General features: G+C 51.7%; 1 protein-coding gene across 1 annotated transcript in view; it reads right to left on the reverse strand.

Moving 5' to 3' along the window:
- Positions 1-1,251: 1,251 nt before the first annotated feature.
- Positions 1,252-20,749, reverse strand: part of TGM2 (transglutaminase 2) — a 34,529-nt gene continuing 15,031 nt past the window's right edge. The window contains exons 5-13 of the mRNA XM_061437557.1: positions 19,328-19,456; positions 18,166-18,343; positions 15,567-15,702; positions 14,814-14,917; positions 12,905-13,147; positions 10,834-11,106; positions 4,963-5,123; positions 3,825-3,961; positions 1,252-3,157 (exon numbers count right to left, since the gene is read on the reverse strand). Of these exons, the coding sequence (XP_061293541.1) occupies positions 3,007-3,157; positions 3,825-3,961; positions 4,963-5,123; positions 10,834-11,106; positions 12,905-13,147; positions 14,814-14,917; positions 15,567-15,702; positions 18,166-18,343; positions 19,328-19,456 (1,512 nt within the window). The 3' untranslated portion in view covers positions 1,252-3,006. The remainder of the gene's footprint in view (positions 3,158-3,824; positions 3,962-4,962; positions 5,124-10,833; positions 11,107-12,904; positions 13,148-14,813; positions 14,918-15,566; positions 15,703-18,165; positions 18,344-19,327; positions 19,457-20,749) is intronic.

Raw genomic sequence — 20,749 nt, forward strand, 5'->3', positions numbered from 1 at the left:
TCCATGGGATTCTCCAGGCAAGGAATACTGGAGTGGGTTGCCATGCCCTCCTCCAGGAGATCTTCCTGACCCAGGGATCGAACCCAGGTCTCCTGCATTGCAGGTGGATTCTTTACCGTCTGAGCCACCAGAGAAGCCCAAGAATACTGGAGTGGGTAGCCTATCCCTTCTGCAGGGGATCTTCTCAACCCAGGGATTGAACCTAGGTCTCCTGTACGGCAGGCAGATTCTTTACCAATGGAGCCATCAGGGAAGCTCAAAACACACTGTTGGCAGTTGGCACCTTGCAAATAAAACCTTACTTTGCTGCAAATACCCGCTGTCAGCGTTTGGCTTTCTGTGTGGCAGGCACATGAGCCCTTGCTCGGTAACAGTGTGGTAGTCAGTAGCCACCTGAGGCCACGGAGCACTTGAAATGCAGCTAGTCCTAATTGAAATGGGCTGTCAGTGTAAAATACATACCACATTCCAAAGGCTTTGTATGAAAAGAAGAATGTAAGATATCTCACTCATAATTTTTATGTTGATTATGTGTTGCAATAACAATGTTTATTATACATGCTTATTAAACATAGTATGTTTCAGACATATTAGGTTCAACAAAATACATTACTAAGATGTATTTTACCTGTTTCTTTTTTTAATAGGGCCACTAGAAAAATTTAAATTACATATATGACTTGCATTTGTGGTTCACATTATTTTTCTACTGAACAACACAGGTCTTAGGGGAACTGAGTTGAAACACATCAATTGACCAATTCAGCATTTATTAGGGTCTGTTTAAGAGACACTTGGTCCCCACCCTTGAGGACTTCAGACCGGAAGTGAGGGGCAGGTGTATCAACATGGAGCTAAAAGTCACTGTGATAAATGTTTGAGTTGGTCCACGTTCCAGGGTTCTGAGAAGAAATCTGGGTAGGCTTCACAGAAGAGGTGACTTTAATGTGAAGCATTATGAAATGAAAAGGAGTTCATAAGCTGAGTAAGGAAAACACAGCGGCTTTCCAAGGTAAGAGGTTGAAAGTGCGTGGGATGTTAGAAGAGAAACAGGCACTTCATTCTGATCTGAACATGGCTGTTTGGAGATGGGATTGGAGACGGAGCTAAACAGTTGTAGAGCCTTGAATACTGGTTAAATTTAGATCTGAGGGAAGCACTGAAGCTAGGGAAAGGCTCTTAGCATGAAGTGGCTTGTCCAGATGCTAAATGAGCTCACCCACTCACTCTCCTCAAAAGCATGACCAGACCTTGTTTGAATGTGAAAAATAAACTTTTATTTCAGTGCTCGCTGTTTGTAGCTCAAAAGCACATCTACTGCTTGCTTGGAACCCAAAAGCGTTTATAAAACCATAGGGAAACAGAGCAAAATTTATATAGAACGAATATATACTGGCTCATCTTGTGCTTCTCCTTGTGCAAAGCAGAAAGTTCTAAGTGTATCAAGCGTGACTTTCCCCAAGTCCCTCTCTGGGGCTTGGGGGCTCCCTGGAGGCTCTGACCCCACTCACAGAATTCTCTCCCACTTCCCTCCTCCAGGCTGAGGGAAGCCTGGTCACATGGAGAGAGTGAGGAATAAAGTCAGAGATGGCAATTTGTGGGGTCCCCAAGCTTAGTCAGGGGGCAGGGGCTGTGTTCCAGGACTCTGGCTCTTCAAAGAGGAGATGGCTAAGATGCCAGCCTTGTTGCTGGGTGATCAGCATAGGCAACTAAGGCTATTGTGACGTCTAGGCACTGCGGTGGGCGGGCTCATGGTTAGGACAGGGGTTTCTCGGGGGGTCTCTTCCCCCCTATAAATGGGCTCCGAAGGCAGATGCCTGGGCACAGGTGGGGGGACCCAGACACGACTGGGGACAGGAAGGTGGTCACGGTCATGGTCTCACACTTTGAAGCATCCTGGGTCTGTGTCCCAAGGCTCTGTGAAGCCCTGGAGGAGGACCTGCTGTCATTGGCGAGGCTGGGTCATACAAGGCACCGGAAGTGCAGAGCTGGGAGGGCCTTGGAGATGAGCTGGTTCAATCACTCCCTGTGACTAAAGAGGAAACTGAGGCCCAGAGGAGGGGAAGGCAGTAGCTGGCCAGACCTGGGCCTTGAACCTAGGACTCTAAGCCCTTCCCATCTCCTCGTCCTAATTGGATCCTTTTTGATCAGGTTCCAAATGGCCTCTCGGACGCAGCCAGGTCAGGGCTGGAGTGGTGGATGGGGCACTGGACTCAGAGTCACAAGAGCCGGGCTCCTTTCTTGTGCCTCTGCATTAGCCAGCCTTGCAAATATCCAGGATCCCACGGGAGCAGGGCCAGCTGCCTCCCTTCTCCGAGCCCAGTCTCCTCAGCTCCCGCTTTGCAGTTTCCCATGGGGACTGAATGGGCTGATGGGCGTGTGAGCAGCAGTATGCCCAGGAAGTGCCAGGTACTTACTAGGCGCCTCGCCATTGTGAGAGGGTGGGGGAAGTATTGGGTCAGGGCTGCTGGGATGTGAGGGGATTTGGGGTGTGGTCTGTTCCTGGGACCCTCCCCATCTGCACCTGCTCAGGCTCTGCCGAGGGCCCCCAGGGTCTGGGCTCAACCTGGGGAAAGGGTTCAGGGTACTCTAGGGAGCTGAATTCCTTGATCTGGTCACTGGGCACACTTTTTTTGCCTGCTTCCTGGAAAGGGGCTCTGATGTCGATCAATCAGTTTGGTGGGTGGTCAGTCGCTTTTTAAGGGGCCTCTGGGCTGGGAAGGGAGGGGGAGATGGCCTACCCTCCAGGCTCAGTCAGCCAAGAGGAGAGCTCCCACAGTGCAGACACAGAGCCTCCCTCATAGGTGAGGGGTGTGGGGAGACAGGCTCAGGGGGACAAGGTGGGCGGGAAGTACATTCGATTCCAAAGGGCCCCCGCAGGCAGCCCACCCCTGCCCTGAGGTCCAGGGCCCAAGGAGGGGCAAGTTTTGTTCATTAGCTTGGGATAAAGATTGGGGTCAATGTGGGGGCCCTCGGTGGCTGAGGTGGGGCTGGCACGGGGACCCCTTAGGAGGGGCCAACGATGACGTTCCTGAAGCCCTTCACGGCCTTCAGCCTGTCGCTCTCGAAGTTCACCACCAGCTTGTGGCGGCCCACGTACAGAGGCAGCAGGTCCACCCTCACCTTGACTTCCTCCCCTGCTTCCACGGGGTCTGGGCTGGGAGAGAGAGAGAAAGAGGGTAAGGAGAGGGGCTCTGGCCTGGTCCCCATGATGAAGGATGGGGATGACACGTGACTACTGAGATCTCAGCCCAGTGCCTCCACGGATGTACAGCTGAATAACGACAGGATAAAATGGGCCCTGCTCATAACTCTCAAGGGCCTGGGCCATCGCCCTCCTGTGTGTGTGTGTATGTGTATGAGAGTGAATGGTGTGCCAGGGCGTAAGATGTGGATGCTCATGTGACCACATGCATGAAAATGCACTGAGCTGTACATATGTGATTTGTATTGTATACTGTATGCAAATGATATTACAACAAAAAGTGAAAAAACAAGTGTAAATGCTCATAAGCATATGTGTATATAGACAATTATCTGTGAGGGTACATGGCACAGGCACGCGTGTGCACCTGTGTGCATGGGAGGACTTGTGTGTCTTGAGGCGGGGGTTTAGTGACTGAATGTGTACCTGTTCAGTTGTGTGAACCGTGTGCGCAGGATGCAGCTGATGTGTGGGTGTTTGGATATAGACCTGTGTGGGTGAGTGTGTGGGTGATGAGAGGAGGGGGCTAGAGCCCAGGGCTCAGTGTCCAAGGGCACCTGTCCCCTCCACGAGCGTCCACTCTCTGCTCCCGGCCCTGGTGGGAGGGACGGGCACTTACACGTCCACAGTCTTCTGCTCCTCAATCAGGCCTGCTCCCTCCACAGTGAAGGTGCAGCCCGACAGCACCACAGTGAGCGGGTTCTGCAGAGATATCTCAGCCACCAGCTTGCGGTTCTGCTTGGGCTCTCCCAGGATCTGGAGGAGACACGGGGCGGATGTCACGGGCAGCAGAGAGAGAGAGGGGCCCAGAGCCGCTCCAGGGCAGGCAGGGTCCCAAATGAGCCATTTCCATCTCCACTGCAATTTGGCCCCATGTCTGCGCAGCTCCGCCGCTGTCATTCCTCGCCTCGCCCAGAAAACACGGATGATGACTCCTGCCCAGGCCTCCTCCTTCATGGAGGTGCAGAGAGGCTCCACGTGACCCACGGGATGTGTAAAGTGCCTCCTTCATTCTAAGGTCTGGGGTGGAAAAATCAGAGGCTTTGGAAGCAGGCTGATCTCTGTCCCTTCCTTGCTGTGTGACCTTGGCAAAGATACCACCACCTTCTCTGAGCTTTGGTTTCTTCATAGGAGAGAAATGCCTGACTGCAGGGTTCTCACGAGGATTCACTGAGCTAACATATGCAAGATCCTAGCAGACTGTCCAGCACACAGCACTCACTCCCCACCCCGCCACCCCCTGCTCTTTACCATTTATTTGTAACGGCAGCACTTGAGGACCTGGGGCTGAGACTGCTCCAAGTGAATCACTGTGATGACCATGATGACGCTGATGGTCAGTATTAATCAGCTTTTATTGCACCCTCATGACATGCTGGATACAGTCTATGTGTTTCCTGTAGACTCACAGCTAATCCTTATAACACCCATTTTACAGATAAACAAATAGACTCCAGAGTCTGAGCCCTTAACAACTCCACCCCTTCCTGCCCCACCAGGGCCCCAGGACCTCAGAATCTTGCCTTGGGAGTTCAGCTTTTAAGGGCCCACAATTCTGAGATCCCTAAATGTCATGATCCTACTACTCTGGGATGTGCGGATTCATCCCTGGAGGCTATGAGTCCCAAATTCTGTTTCACGATGCTTTTCTTTGATGAAGCTAGATTTGAGGAATCCTGGGGCATCAGAGATCTTGAGTCTGCAGGGAGGGAGGCACATGCAGGTGTGGGATCTGGACCTGGGGACCCAGCCCTTACCCGGATCTTGATTTCTGGGTTCTCCAGGTAGATGTCCCTCTCGGCCAGCAGGTAGCTATTGGCAGCTGGCTCAATAAGGAGGCCCCGCACCTTGATAAGGTTCGATTCGGTCAGGCAATCACAGTACTTTTCGTAGAGGATTCGAAGGGGAATGCTCTTCTCTGCAGAAGGGGAGAAGGGAGAACACTCATGCCATCTGAATCATGGCCCCCACCTCTCCTATGGCACCTCCACAAGGCACAGAGAGGGCAAGGGATGAGCTTGAGGTCACACAGCTGGTGAATGACTGGGCAGGTCCCAGCACTTTCTCCCACCTGCCCTGGCTCTAGCACTCCCAGAAAGGAAGTGGGAGGAATGGCCTGGGTTTTAATCCTGCCTCTGCCCTTTGCTACCTGGGGATGCTGGGTGAGTCACCCTACCTCTCAGGATGTCCATTTCCCCTCACGAGGTTGGTGGAATTGTACCCATTTTACAGATGAAGAAACACTTCTGCCCATAAGTGTTCAGAAGGGGAGAGTTGGTCCTGTTTGGACCACTGACTGACTGTGTGAGCCTGGGGAGATGACCTCCCCCCTCTGTTTCTGCTCGTTTCCTCTCTGTTCCCAGGAGCATCTGGATCCCACAGGGCAGAGCTAAGACCAGAGATCAGTTCAGAGCAAAAGTCACACAGCGATGGGGGTAAGAACGAAGCTGGCAGGGCCAATCTCCCCACTGCAGAGAAGCAAAGTGTGGATCTTAGCCCTGTTTCTCAGACAAGAACACGGAAGCCCTAGGGCACCAGGGTCAGCTTATGAGAGGCTGGCAGGAGCAGTGGAAAAGGGCACAGGAACTGGACGGATTATCCACAGACCACAGAGAAAATTCAGTACACATATACAGTGGAATATTACTCAGCTATAAAAAAGGATGAAATAGTGTCATTTGCCAGAGAAGGCAATGGCACCCCACTCCAGTACTCTTGCCTGGAAAATCCATGGACAGAGGAGCCTGGTAGGCTGCAGTCCATGGGGTCGCTAAGAGTCGGACATGACTGAGCAACTTCACTTTCACTTTTCTCTTTCATGCATTGGAGAAGGAAATGGCAACCCACTCCAGTATTCTCGCCTGGAGAATCCCAGGGATGGCGGAGCCTGGTGGGCTGCCGTCTATGGGGTCACACAGAGTCGGACACGACTGAAGCGACTTAGCGTTAGCATTAGCATTAGTGTCATTTGCTGCGACATGGATGGACCTGGAGGTTATCATACTAAGTGAAGACAGACAGACACATATCAAATGGTATCGCTCATATGTGGAATCTAAAGAAATGATACAAAGGAACCTATTTACAAAATAGAGATTGAGTCACAGATGTAGAAAACAAACTCCTGGTTACCAGTGGAGGAGAGGGGAGGAGGCAGGATAAATTGGAAGACTGGGATTGAGATATACATACTATATTTAGACTAGATAACTAATAAGAACCTACTGAATAGCACAGGGAACTCTATTCAATACTCTGAGATGACCTGTCTGGGAAGGGAGCCTAGAAAACAGTGTATATATGTGTATAACTGACTCCCTTTGCTGTACAGCAGAAACTAACACAACACTGTAAATTAACTATACTGCTATTTTTTTTAAAAAAAGAGAGAATCCATAGGCTTACGGCAGGCTCTGCTTGTTCACATGGTCACAGAGAACCTTGGGAGAAATCCTTTCTGTCCCTTGTGTGTGTGTGTGTGTGGGTGTGTGTGTGAGCTGCTCAGTCGTGTCAACTCTCCCGCCAGGCTCCTCTGTCCATGGGATTCTCCAGGCAAGAATACTGGAGTGGGTTGCCATTCCCTTCTCCAGGGGATCTTCCCAATCCAGGGATGGAACCCAAGTCTCCTGCATTGCAGGCAGAGCCTCCCCCATCAAACAGGAATGTTGGAAGGATGGTGCTGGGACTCCGTGGAGCCCAGTCAACCATGATGGGCGATGCTGCTTCCTCTTTTTCTGTCATCTGCTCCCTTCCTCCCCCCAAGAGACTCGAGTTTCCCAAACTCTAGTCATTCATGTGATGTTTCACACGTCTGAGTAAATCCTCATTATTTGCTCATTATTTTTCTTTCAGTCTGCTTGCTTCATACTTTTCAACCTTTTCTGGTTAGGGAATCTTGTTACCATTATTTGCAGCAAACCTGTCTATTTACCACAAGTAGGAGGAAGCTGGTAAAAACAAACACCAGCAAACAATGTCAAGTTTATTCATTCAGGGTCATATTCTTGTCTGCTGAGTGCTCTGAGTTCAGGACCTGAGTTTACTGTTAATGAGGGAGATTAGCAAGGGTCAGGGGTGCCCAGGCCAGTGAGCACCCGCTGGGAGGTCATCTACAGGACTGTGAAGGCCTGAGCAGACGGCCACCTTCTCTCTGCATGGGTCAAGGTGTAGGTCCTGGCCATGCACACTCGGTGCCCCCTATCCTGCTCTCTGGAAAATGAGCGCCCAGCCCTCTCGTCACTCATTCCCCGGGTGGACCTGCCCCAACCTCGGCTCCGATGACATAGAAGGGAAAAAAAACACAGCTTCTGCCAAAAAGGACAAAAAGGAGTGAAAAATTCCTGGGTCAGGAATTGGTGGAGCGGAGTGGAAACTCTGACCAGTTCCACGGAGAAGAAGGAAAACACGGCTCTCCAGGAGCCTGGAGGGGGTGGCCCCTGCTGTTAACTTTTCCGGAGGCTGAGGTCAGGGTGGGACAGGACCTTTGAGAATTGCCATCCACGGGCTAGGGGCCTTGGCCTGGCTTCAGGCCAGCGCTGGCCGAAAAAAAGAAACGTGTGCGGTTACTGTCACTCATTACTTAGATACCCCTTTGACCATCACAGAGATTGTGCTGCCCCACCTGGAGGGGTGAGGGCCCCAGAGAGAGGGGGCACGGGCAGGAAGCGGGAGAGCCGCAGAGCCAGGAGGCCAGGGTAAGGGCCGCTGGTTTCAGTTCAGCTGTCCTAGGCCTGGCTTCCTGCCCACCAGCATGTAGAAATCCCCTGGATCTTATCATCAAAGCATAACCAGCAACTCAGGAAAAGTTCAGGGTCTCGGAGGGTGGGAGAATCAGGGTGACCTTGGCCTGGGAGGCCTCAATAGCGCACCCTGGCCTAGCCCCAGCTTCCAGCTTGAGGGCAGTGCCCCGGACTGCTGCCCTCCTCCGCTTTCTCCCAACAGGCTGTGCCCCTCGGGGGTCTACAGAGCAGGTGGGACCCTTCTGCTGTGAACACTTTCCCAGGAAGAGACACTGGCAGGCGTGGCTGAAGCAGAACAATGCTGTGAGGAGCCCAGATGTATCTGGGAGGCAAAGGGTGACTCAACAGCGGCCCGGGAGGAAGTCACTCCGGCATCTTGGTTCAGGTTGGGGTTCACCTTATGAAACATATTCCAGGAAAGACACTTCCGCCCTTTGAAGAGGTTCTGAATGTGAGGAAGAGTTGACACGTGCATTCGCACAACGGGGCTGGCGCTCTCTAAAGATGAACCAGGTCTCTCTTGCGTTTGGAGGTGGCCCCCACTCTGTTTATGGAGTGGGTTTCCTCCCTGAATCAACATTTGACTTAAAAAAAAAAATAAAGAAAAGATGAACCACCTTTCTAAAAATAGGGAAGCTGAGGCCTGGAATAGAGAAGAGAAATACCCAGGAGCTCACAGCCTGCAGGCGGAAGTGCAGAAAGTAGGACCTGGGTGTGTCCCAAACACCCCACACACCTGGAGGGCCAGCGTCCTGCCCCTGACTTGGGGCCCAGAGGCAGAGTTGAGAGCCCGGTCCTCCAGACACCAGCAATGTTGGCCGTGACTCAGGAAGCTCTGAGCCCAGCCTGGAGAGCACTGTCCGGCACAGCAGCTGTTCAGCAAAGGTGCTTCTTGTCCTCCCCACACCTGTCTGCGCTTGCTCAGTGGGGCATGAAGGGCCCCACCATGGCCGGGCGCCATTTTACATCTTCCAGATCTTTCCAGAACACACATCTCCTTCAGTCCTCAGAGCCACCCACGAGGGGCGTGTCAATGCCCCAAACTGACAGCTGAGTGTGGTGTGAGGCCCGAGGCTGTACATCTAGAAGGTGGGAGAGGTTTTTCCCCGGCTGTGCAGTAGTTAGGACCTTACGCTCCCAATGCAGGTGGGCAGCAGTTCGATCCCTGGTCTGGGAACTAAAATCCCACGTGCTGCATGGTGTGACCAATAATTAAGAATAATAATAGAAGGTGGCAGAGCCAGATTCAAGGCCAAGTCTGGCCTTTGCACATGCCTTTTGGCAGTGAAAGTGTTGGGGCCCTAGCCTGGTACCAACTGGCTCTGTCCCCAAGGCTTCCCCGCTGCTCCTGGACGCTGACAGAGTCTGCTCTGTCCTGGCGTGTAGCTCCAGGAGTGCCTGCCTGAGATAAAGGCCCTAGAGCTGACTGATGTTCTGCTCAAACCACGCTGTTCCCAGGTCCTCTCCCAACTCCAAGACTCCCCTATCCTCCTCATGCCCGTAGGCTCCCAACACAGAAGCCAGAAAAGGGCCACTGCGGGGGCTGAGGGAGAGACCAGGCTCCACGCTGCGTCACTAAGTGACTTCATCAGCCACAACCCCACTCAGGGCCTCCGGCTTATTTTTAGGGAGATAACCAGGCATGGTGACAAAGCGGACAGTGAAACGGATCAAGGGGACGATGACTGTGCAGGCGACCGACCAGGAAGAAAGAGCGACAGAGGCTCAGCCCAGGGGTGAGGGCTGGGTGAGTCGCTGACATCATTTCAGCCCCAAACATGGAAGAGGATCTGCTCCCAGGGAGGTCTGGCCAGGCCCTGGAGCATATGTTCACGCATAAATGTGGAGTCTAGAAAAATGGCACAGATGAGCCTATTTGCAGAGCAGGGATAGAGACTCGGACATAGAGAATGGATGGGTAGGCACAGTTGGGAGGGGTGTGAATTGGAAATTTAGGATTGATATATATACACTACCATGTGTAAACTAGACAGCTAATGGGAAGCTACTGTATAGCTCAGTTCGAAGCTCTGTGATGACCTAGAGGGGTGGGATAGGGAGCAGGGGGTGAGAGGGAGGTCCCAGAGGGAGGAGATATATGTAAACATACAGCGATTCACTCTGCTGTACACAGAAACTAACACAACAAAGTAAAGCAACTATACCCCCAATTAAAAAGATAAAAACCTAAGAAGAGAAGATCAAGGCTCTTCCCATCCCTGTGGGAACAACACTGTCCAACATGGCAGCTTCCGGCCACATATGGCTGTTTAAATGGAATGAAAACTTTAGTCCCGCAATTGCGTGAGTCACACTGCAAGCGTTCAATAGCCACATGGAGCTAGTGGTCACATGGAGCTAGTGGACAGCGCAGATATAGAACGTTCTCATATCTCCGACAGTTCTCTGGGCAGCACTAGTCTTGAATCTCTTCTCCCTGAGAACCTCCAGAAGAACAGGAGCGGTTCTCTAAAGGGCTCTGGGGAGAGACAGCTGCAGTGTGAGTTGCTAGAGGCAGATGGAAGGAATTTGCTGGAAGGGGCAGTAAGTAGAGAGTCTGGGAAAGCAGTCAGGGGTCACATGAAGATGAGCTGAAACAAAATAGAACAGTTGCTGCGAGTACAGGTTCAAGTTTCTGTCCTGTCACTTCCTAACTGTGTGCCCTTAGGAAAGCTACTTAACCTCTCTGTTGTCAGTCTTCTCAACTGGAAAACAGGAGCCATACAAGAATCCACCTCCTACTTTTGTTATAAGAAGGAACTGGGTTGCTATTTATAAAGTGCCAAGGACAGGGCCAGACCTGCAGTGAGGCAGATTGTACATGCTCAGTGCTCGGGGCACAGTCCAGTCAGTGTGGTCAACAGCTGCTCCAGGAACACAGAACCTTACCAGAGTAGGGCTCCAGGGAAAGGCTGAGCAGATCCTTGGTGCCGCACTCAGGTCCCAGGATCCCATTGTAGCTGACAGTGCGGGCACAGAGCAGGAGGCGGCCAGTGTGCTCCTCGGGGGTGCTGTTGGTGATGTGGGCAAAGACGTCGAAGTCGCAGCCTCTGTTCATGCCCTCGCCCACACGGATCCGCATGGCCACCCCTGTCTCCTCTTTGTTAACCAGTTTGTTCAGATGGTTGGCTCTTGTGAAAGCTTCTCTTTCCTCTGGGGACCCTGTGGGGATAGGGTAGAGAGCTTCATCACAGCTGGACAGGGGATCAATGAGGAGGCGGCTGGGGGCAGAGCAAGCTGGCTTCTCAAAGTCTTGGTGACTCAGAACACCCAGAAGGAGCCCCTTCTTTACATTACTGTGCCAGGAGGAGGAAAGTATTTTATTTACTTCCCACAAGCAAACTCCTATACATCCCTCAAGACCCATCCCCAAATGACCCCTCCTCCAGGATGCCTTCTCTGACTACTTCCCCAGGATGAATGACTCACAATACCTTTTGGAGTTTCATAGCTGCCATTTTTTTTTGGCCCACTAGGGTGTTTTTTTTTTTCTGTTCATATGCTTACACTCGCAAGTCTCTTAGGGACTAAGACTGTGTTTCACTTAATCTTAAGTCATACCCAATGCCTACAACATTGCTTAGTGCCTAGCAGGCACTAATACAATTCAAACTTTCTCACCTCCAAGCATTTGCACAGGGACTGCTTTTACCTGAAATCCTTTCCATCACTTCTCCAACTGTTGAGTTCTCCAGTAGAACTGCCCCCTCCTTTATACCATTTATTTCTCCCCTATGTGCCTTTTATTTTTTCCCAAGTGTTGTTGGGTGTATATCCATTTCTTCTATTAAATCAACAGCTCTAGACATTTCAGAGGCCAGGGAAATCATCTTTTCCTTCTGTTTTATCCCTTCCTGCAGGAGCATGGCCACTTCACAGCCAATCCCCAGGCAGCCCTTCAAAGGTCAGTGGGGGTCAGATGAGGGCTGTGGTTTCTTGGTCACTTCTGTGGAACCTACTGTGCTTGGAACACAGTAGATGCTTCAAAAATATCTGTCTACTGAATCGGCCACTGGATGTGCAAAATAAACCACTTTCTTTCCCCACTCCTGATTTAACATCAGTAGCAAAAAGAAGCTTCATCTTTCTGTCTGACTGAGCCCATCTTATTATCTTTAAGCTTCTTTTGGTCCATTTCTCTTTGAACCTTTCCAATCTACCTTCATACCCACTTCCCCGGCTCTATATGAAATACTGCAACGATAAACACTACAGTTTGTCTTCCATGGGGCTTCTCTTCCATGGCCCCTCTGGCCTTCCAAGCCTCTTCAGCACATACACTGCAGTAAAAAGGCATGGAACTGCCCGTCTATTGTAGCTCCCATGACTAATGAGTACTGTTAATAAGGGGCTTCCCAGGTGACACCAGTGGTAAAGAACCTGTCTGCCAATGCAGGAAATGTAAGAGACATGGGCTCAATCCCTGAGTTGGGAAGATCCCCTAGAGGAGGGCATGACAACCCACTCCAGTATTCTTGTCTGGAGAATCCCATGGACAGAGAGGAGCCTGGAGGGCTACAGTCCATAGGGTCACAAAGAGTCAGACACGACTGAAGCGACTCAACATGGACGCACGCACTATTAATAAACATGGACATCCTAATTTTTTGTTACGATGCATGCCTCTCCTGTTTAACAGCCATCCCTTTCGGTTTTACTAAGAGTCAAACCAACCAAGAAAGTGAGGCTTAAAAACCAAATGGGATCCTTTTGTGGAATATAAAATTCTTTCCCTAAATGAGTAATCCTTTACCATCGCCTCCCCCCTCCACAGTGTGTGTGTCAAATTTGCACTTGTTTCTAAGGAATTTCTTGAAATAGACAGTAAGCTACAGATCAGGTCACGTGCAGGCTGCCAGATAAAATACACACACGCACACACACACACAGGCACGCACGCCCACCAGGCTGGTAAAACCCGCTGCTTATCTGCAGGGCAGTGATGAGCCCCAGCACCTACCCTCCGGGTACTTGTAGCTGTGGGTGATGTCCTCCCGATCATCTCTGCCCACACACTTTGTGCTGATCTTCAGCCCCACCACCAGGGAGTGGTTGATGGATTTGTGCAGAGACCCATCGTCCTGCCGGATCCAGTCCACCACGTCAGCGTTGACTTCGGCAAAGACGAAAGGGGCGTCGTATTTGGTGCTCAGGTCACCCTCCTTGATGGCACGAACGGGAACCGGGCCACAGCAGTAAGTCCCTGGGGTGAGGGGAGGAGGAGACAGAGACGGACTTGGGCTGATGGGAGGATGGCACCTCCCAAACCTTCCACCATCAAAGCACATGTGGGTAAAACCCGCAAGATGATACAGTGCTTTGACCCAGGAACTCCATTTCTAAGACAGCAGCATCAGGCAAGAACTCAGAACCCCCAGAGAGGAAGTTCCCCATGGTCTAGTAGTCAGAACTCTGCGCTTTCACTGCTCGGACCTGGGTTCAATCCCTGGTTGGGAACTGAGATCTGGCAAATCTCACAATGCAGTCAAAAAAGAGAAGTCCAGGGGACTCTGGAACTCAGCTTCTGGAATTCAAATCTCAGCACAGCCTCTTATTAGCTGTGTGACATTGGAGAATTCATTTAACCTCTCTGAGTCCTGGCTTCATGTGATGACATTTGTACCTGCAAATGAAGACTCACAAACTCTTATCCGCTATGTGTTTGATAAAGAGAAATGTATCCCAAGGCACTTTAGGAAATGAGGGAGCCAAGTGTAGGCAATACTTTACAAGGGCGTGTGTCTGTCTGGTTTCCTGCCAGAATGAGAGTAGCAGTCAGTGCCCGACACAGACTCAGGGAGTGTGTGTGGATTGAATGAACAAGAGAGCTCATGAACAAGACAGCTTGATGCTTATCTAGGTGTGGTTTACAACTGCCTCAAACCAGTCACAATTGCAATGTTGAGGATTAGAGGCTCAGTAGCTATATTACAATGCATCTATCTGATGGAACATAATAACATTCAATTAAAATTCAAATCACGGAAAATGATCTGATACAGAACTGCTAATGCTATATGGAGAAGCCAGGGGGCCAGGAGAAAAGGTCATGTGCAGCCAGTTTTTAACCTGGGGCCCATGGATCCCCCCGAGGCGCAGCAAATAGAATTCAGGAGTTCGTGAAATTGGACAGGAAAAAAAAAAATCACCTCACTATTTTCATTATATTTTGTTAACACTTTTTTTCGATTGTGCAAGCAGACCACAAACCACAGTCTTAGGTACACTTGTGACCTGTCACTCATAAGAACCACAGATATTTTCATATATCTTTATAGTTGTCACAGATAACTGAAAATAGAGATTATGTTCATCTCTATCAAGAAATTAGGGAAATTACTGCCTGTATCACTAGATCATGTTATGTAACACTTATATTACTATATCACAAAAATATTTAAAAAATTTTTGATAACCACATTTCAATGGAATTCAACCCTTTTTCCACTCCCGATTTAACATTAGTAGCAGAAAGAAGCTTCATCTTTATGAAGGTACTATATTCAATATAGGTGTTATATTGTGTGCATTTAAAATATTATTCTGAGGAAGGAGTCATTTGAATTATTGGAAACTGTGTGTAAATGTTAATGAAATTTCTTTGGGGGGAAGAGGACAAAGATGCTATTTGATTTTTTTTTCCTTAGTGCTTCTCCATATTTTCTGTTTTCCACAATGTGCATGAATCGCTTTTCAAATTATAAAAGAGGTGTTTCATAAAACACCAACACTCAAAGTTCCTTTGGAGTCAGCCAGACCTGGGTTAGCATCCCTGCTCTGCCCTTCTCTGGGGAGTCCCTCGGGTGGGTGGGTCCCCTCCCATTTCTGCTTCTTCATCTCAGTGATGGGGCCACTTCTGCCCAACCCACCTTCGCTCTTCTCCTGGGGCGTGGGGTCGAGGGCCTGCCACCCCTCGTACCCTGGCTGCAGGTCTGGCCTGGTCATCCACGACTCCACCCAGCAGTGGAAGTTCCTGTTGGGGAAACAAAGCAGAATATGGAGCCAGACTCACATGCAGACGTTCGTGGTCACCTCCAACGTGCTGTTCACACTTGCCTTGTCCTAAGCTGAGCGCATCACACTCTCCCAACACTTTGCTCTTCCTCCAGGGGTCCCAGCCAGGTATTCCTTCCTACACTGAGAGTCATCCTCAATCCCTCAACCCCTCTGCCCACCTCCCTTCCCCTCTCAGTGGCTCTGCAAGTCCAGCTGACTTGACCTCCTAATTTCTTGATTGCCCCTTCTTTTCCAGCCCACAGGCTCTGCCTGGATTCAGGCCCCATCACCACCCACCAGGACCACACCCCACCCCCTTCCTTCTGATCTATCCTCACAGTCATCAGACCACTCCTCTCCAGTCTGAAACCTTTGGAATCAAGCCCAGACCCTCAGCCTGCAGTGCAGACTCTGGACAAGGCGTTCTCCTTTCACGTGTCCTGTGTTGATTTTCCTTCCTCTCGGCCTTGGCTCCTGCTGTTCCTGCCTCCCTGGGAGCCTCTCCAAGTCTTGTTTCCTTTTGTCCAAATACTGCTCAACTTTTAAACCCAATTCAGAGGTGATCTCGTCTGAGACATCGCCCCGTCTCCTCTTCAGGTGACCCTCCCTACTGGGCAACCCCTCACCAGATCATCTCGCTCTTGTCACTCTGGATCTCCCCGAACTCATTGCGGAAGTACTCGATGAGCAGGTTGCTGTTCTGGTCATGGGCTGAGTTATAGTTGGTCACGACTCGGGTAGGGATGCCAAGGCACCGCAGCACTGGGTGGAAGACATGGTGGAGAGAGTTTAGGGGGTGGGCTGGGGCCCTAGAGACATCTGCTCTGCCTGGGCCTCTACATACCCATCTGTACCCCAGGGAGCACTATATTCATTGTCCAAGTGGTGAAGTTGTGCCATCCCCTTGCCCAGACAATGGTGCCCACCTTGCTGATTGCCCCATGTTCCCCACTCTCCCCTTCACCTCACAGCTAACAAAAGCAGACTCTAAGTGCAAATCTGACATTAACAGTCTGCTACTAAACCCTCAATGGCTCTTCAAGGCCCTCAAGGTCAAGGCCAAACCTCCACTGTGGGCCTTGCCCTGCGGGATCTGGCCCTTGATCAATTTCTGCACACTTTGCTCCAGCTACACTGGCCTCCAGCACACCTCACTCCCACCTGCCCCAGGATACTGGCGTATGCCCATCCCTCAGCCGGGAAGGCCACCCCACCGGATTTAGATTACCCTATCATCTGCATTCACAGTAAGACTAGGGATGCATCATCACTCTCAATATATGGGTATGTGAGGGATTCTTTAATTAGTCCTCTGAGGGCAGTGAGCGATCTGTCTTATGTTACAGTCCCAGAGCCCTGCAAGACCCGGCACAGACTAACCGGTCAAATGGGATGAAGGAGTGAAGTAGAAAGAGAAGGAGGAACGGAAGGAGAAAAGGAATGACAGATTCAGGGCGAGGAGTGAACAGTGGGGTAGACAGATGAGGCAACAGAGGTCAGGACCCTTTGTTCCAGCCCCAGCTGCTCCAGCTGTGTGGCCTGGGGCCAGTCCCTCCACCTCTCTGGGCCTTGTTTCGTCCTCTCTGGCTCAGAGTTCCAGCGCTCTGGGGCTCCACTGTGGACCAGAAGGCCCTGCACTGTGTGGAGGCACGGTTTTCAGAGAGGCCGGAGTGACTGGGAAAGGGGCTGGTGTTGCAGTGATAGGTGACAAGGAGGCAGGAGGTCAACTGGCATCTATAGGCCACAGAATCCTGCTCGAATAGTGGTGCTGGGTGTTCCCGACAGAGGAGATTATGGGTGCTTTTTCCCTTTCGTTTTTTAATATACTTTTTATGTAAAATGTAAAAGTAACATATTCTCAGGGTAAGATAAAGAAAGTAACATCTAAAAAAAGAAGTGAAGCAGAAAGGCCTACTAAATACAAGCTGTAGGACTTTTGTTTTACTTTTAGTTTTGATGAGGTTGAGTCTCTGCGATGGGGGAGAGGCAGGAATGTGAACTTTGCCCAGTGCCTGCCATCAATCAGGGCATAAACTTCCCCGAAGGCCCCGGATTCAGGTCAGGAGATGTGAGAGCCCTAGGAGGAGGGAGGAAGGAGCAGCTGTGACCTTCCACCTCTTGCCTGGTTCTTGTGCCTTGTGGTCTGGGTAGGGGCCAGACTCTCTGCTGCCCGTGGGGAGAGCTGGTGTTCCAATTCCAGGCCTTGCCCCATCAAGAAAAGCTTCAGAGTACAGACTTCAGGCTGGAGGAGGCTTGTCCCCACTGATCCAGGAGCAAGACTCCACTCCTGTCCCAGGGGATGGGGTCCCTCGGGGGCCTCATCCTCACAGTCTAAGACCAGGAGGCTGTGCCTGAAGCGGGCCCACCTGGTTCCACGCCTGGCTGTGCAGATCACCAGCTTTGTGACCTTGGCCAAGCCACTCCTCCTCTCTCAGCCTCCACTTCCTCCTCTAAGAGGAGCTAATAATAGCAGCTTGTCGGGATGCTGTAATGATTCAGAGAGGGATGGGTGTGAGCAGTCTGGCAGAACAGAAGTGTGTCACCGTGCCCGTCACTGCAAATATCCGTCCAACCACTGTTGGCCAACTAACAGACACAGAGAAGATGTCCCAGGATCCAGCTGGGGAATCCCAGATGTCCCTGGAAACCCTGAAACCCAACCTAACCTGACTGACTGTGCTAAGTGACCTCCCCTGGGTCCTAAGAACTACCTGTGACTTAGGTCAGTTACCACTGTCTCTGTTTTACAGGTGAGGAAACTGAGGCCTGGAGACACCGATTCTCTTGCCCAGGGATTAGAGGCAGAGCTGGGATTCAAACCAGGCAGTCCAACTCCAGTCCCTGGGCTGATCCACTATTCAACTGCCTGCAGAAACCCCACAGCTGGGACTTCTGGCTATGACTCTGAGCTCCTGATGCAGGGGGCTGGGCTTTGATCTGTGGTCAGGGAATTAGACCCCACATGCTGCAACTAAAGAGTTCAACTGTCATAACTAAAGGTCCTGCATGTTGCAACTAAGGCCTGGTGCAGCCAAATAAATATAAATATTAAAAAAGAGAAGAAACCCCACAACCACTGGGGTCAGATGTCCCGTTACTTGACCGAGTTTTCCCAGGATCTGTTATACATCAGGCCTGGGAGAAGGCCACAGGGACCCTGACTCAGCCTTAGTTCCTGGAAGCCGAGGGCGGTTCCAGGCCCTGCCACGTCCGCCTGCTGCTTACCGGTGCAGGCCACAGCCGCGAACACCCAGCACTGGCCGTACTTGACGCGCTGGCAGCCATCTCTCTTCCAGCGCCGCAGGATGTCCACACTGCCGATCCAGGACATGGGGCTGATGCCGTCCGCGTAGTTGTTGTCCCAGCGCCCCAGCAGCACGCCCTGGTCATCGTTGCAGTTGACCTGAGACCCATGAAAGCGTCAGAGGGGCCAAGTCTGTGGTTAGTGACGGCTGTGATAGAGTGGGCATGAACTCAGCACGTGGTGAAAGGCAGGGGCGGGGCCTTCCAGGCTGAAGGAGCAGCAGGTGCAAAGATCCCGAGGTATGACTGATGGGGAGGTTGGAGATAGGAGTGGGGGTGGGAGAGGAGGTGGAGAGGGGTCAGGGCCATAAGGATGATGCTGGAGATATGAATGTGTGTGGGGGCTGGCAGGCGGCATGATCTGAGCTTTACAGAGGCCTGTTCTGGCCCTGCCCAGACGGTGTCATTGCCCCCAGACTCTCAGCATCCTGCTGCCCTGGCCCTGAGCCAAGCAGGGTCTGGCCCTGCCCCCTCTGCAGCCCACCTGCAACCCTCCCCAGGCCCCCGGCCCCCTGCCCCTTTGCTCTCCGCTCCGCTCACCCTGGCCTCCTTTCTGCTCCTCAAATCTGCCAGTCATCCCTCCTCGGGGAACCTGTGCACAAGCGGTCCCCTCTGCATGGGACGCTCTTCTCCTCTCAGTTACATCAGCTCAAGAATCATCACTTAGGGAAGTCCCCCAGTCCTCCACTGGGGTTGCACCCTGTGGTCAGACACTATCACACGTCTGGCCCCTTTGAGAGCGCATTGCAACATGACTGGGCGCTCACATGATCCTGTGGTTAACTCCCGTCTTCTCTCACACTCCCTAGAATGGAAGCTCTAGGAAGTGAGAGACCATTCATGTCTTCCACCCGCTTTTCCCTGGTGCCTGGGACATGGGTAGCACTTGATAAATACTTTCTGGGTGAGTGAATGAATGAATTGCTTTCTGGGACCACACGGCCTTACCCTCATTTGTGTACATCTTGTCTGTCTAAATACAAGGTCTCCTAGCTGAGACTCACCCATCTCCCAGGTCTCCCCGACCATGACAGCCCAGGGCCTGGTCTCCATTATCACCTGAGGCGGGCCTGCGCTCACTCACCATGCCGCTCACCACCCGGCCCACATAGACCGGACTACTGCGGCGGGAGCAGTCTCGGCCGGCATTCCTCAGGAACTTGGGGTTGACGTCCAGGAGCATCAGGCAGATGTCTAGGATCCCTTCTTCAAACTGTGTCAGAGGAAAGAACAGGAGGATGAGGGAGCTGAGACGTCACCTCCTCCAGGAAGCCTGCCTTTAAGTCCAGCGGCTGTGGGAAGCCCCGTGCATTGTCTCACACATCACACCTGGAGGTTCGGGTTGGGTCAGTCACATTGCTGTGGTGCCAGCTTTCCTGGCCCAGGAAAGGGGGGCGGGGTGCGATGGGACGATGACTGAGTGTATGAGAAAGGGGATGGGGTGTGCCTGCATCCAGACTTGGCGGGGGGGAGGGGGTCGGGCAGGGGTCCTGGGAACTTGGAGTGGAAGGTAAGCCCAGAGTCCCTGGAGCTTGACTGCCCTCAGTCACCTCAGGCCCAGCCGCTGCCCTCCCTTACCCGACAGCCAAACCTTCACTTCCCTAAAGCCTGACTCACCCCGCAGAGCTGATAAGTGTCCCTCCTCCCCCACCCCTACACACTGCGCTGATTGGAACCAAAGTATAAATTGTAAAGATGTAAATCTAATCTCATCGCTCTTATCTCCACTGCACCCAGAGTAAGATGGAGACTTCTCCCTGTGGCCTGCAAGGCCCTTCATGATCGGTGTCCCACCCCATCTTAACCTCACCTCTCAACCACACTCACTCTGCCCCAGGGCTTTTGTACATGCTGTTTCCTTTGCTTGGAATGTTCTCTCTGCCCCTCGCTCTGTGACTCACACCTTCTCATCCTTGCAGCTTAGGTGCTGTCTTTATCAAAATCTCTCCCTGTCACCACCCCTCAGACCACTTCGGTCACATTCAAAGGCTCGCCCGTCTGTTCCCGGCTCTCTGTGTCTGTGGCCTTGTCCCAAATCAGGCCTCATCACAGGCCTCCCTCCATGACTTAGAGCAGCTCCCCTGGCTTGACCCATTCATTCTTTGACTCCCTATTGCCATTGTCCTGACATTCAGGGCTGTTCACAGCTTGGATACTGTGGGCTTCTCCCAGGTCATCTCCTGGGGCCCCGTCTCATGCAAGCGCTCACCAGGCTGCAAGACACTTCTTAGGCACAAAGTAAAGTTTCTCACCTCTGTGCTTTCTGCTCATGCTATTCCCGAGGACACCAATATGTTAAAAGTGTATTTTAACGCAAAATTTTCTGGCAATTTAGACATATAATTCAAGTTTGAGGACCACTAATTTAGACAATGGTTTAAAGCCCCTCTCAGTACATGCCTAGCACAGTCAGTGTTCTCCAAGGGCTGCCCACTATTTTGCTATGGCTGTGAATGGCTCCCTCCCTCCTGGAGTGCTCGCCAGCCCCACGGCTCCTACAGGCTCT

Source organism: Bos javanicus, chromosome 13, assembly GCF_032452875.1.
Source record: "Bos javanicus breed banteng chromosome 13, ARS-OSU_banteng_1.0, whole genome shotgun sequence".
Classification (NCBI taxonomy): Eukaryota; Metazoa; Chordata; class Mammalia; order Artiodactyla; family Bovidae; genus Bos; species Bos javanicus.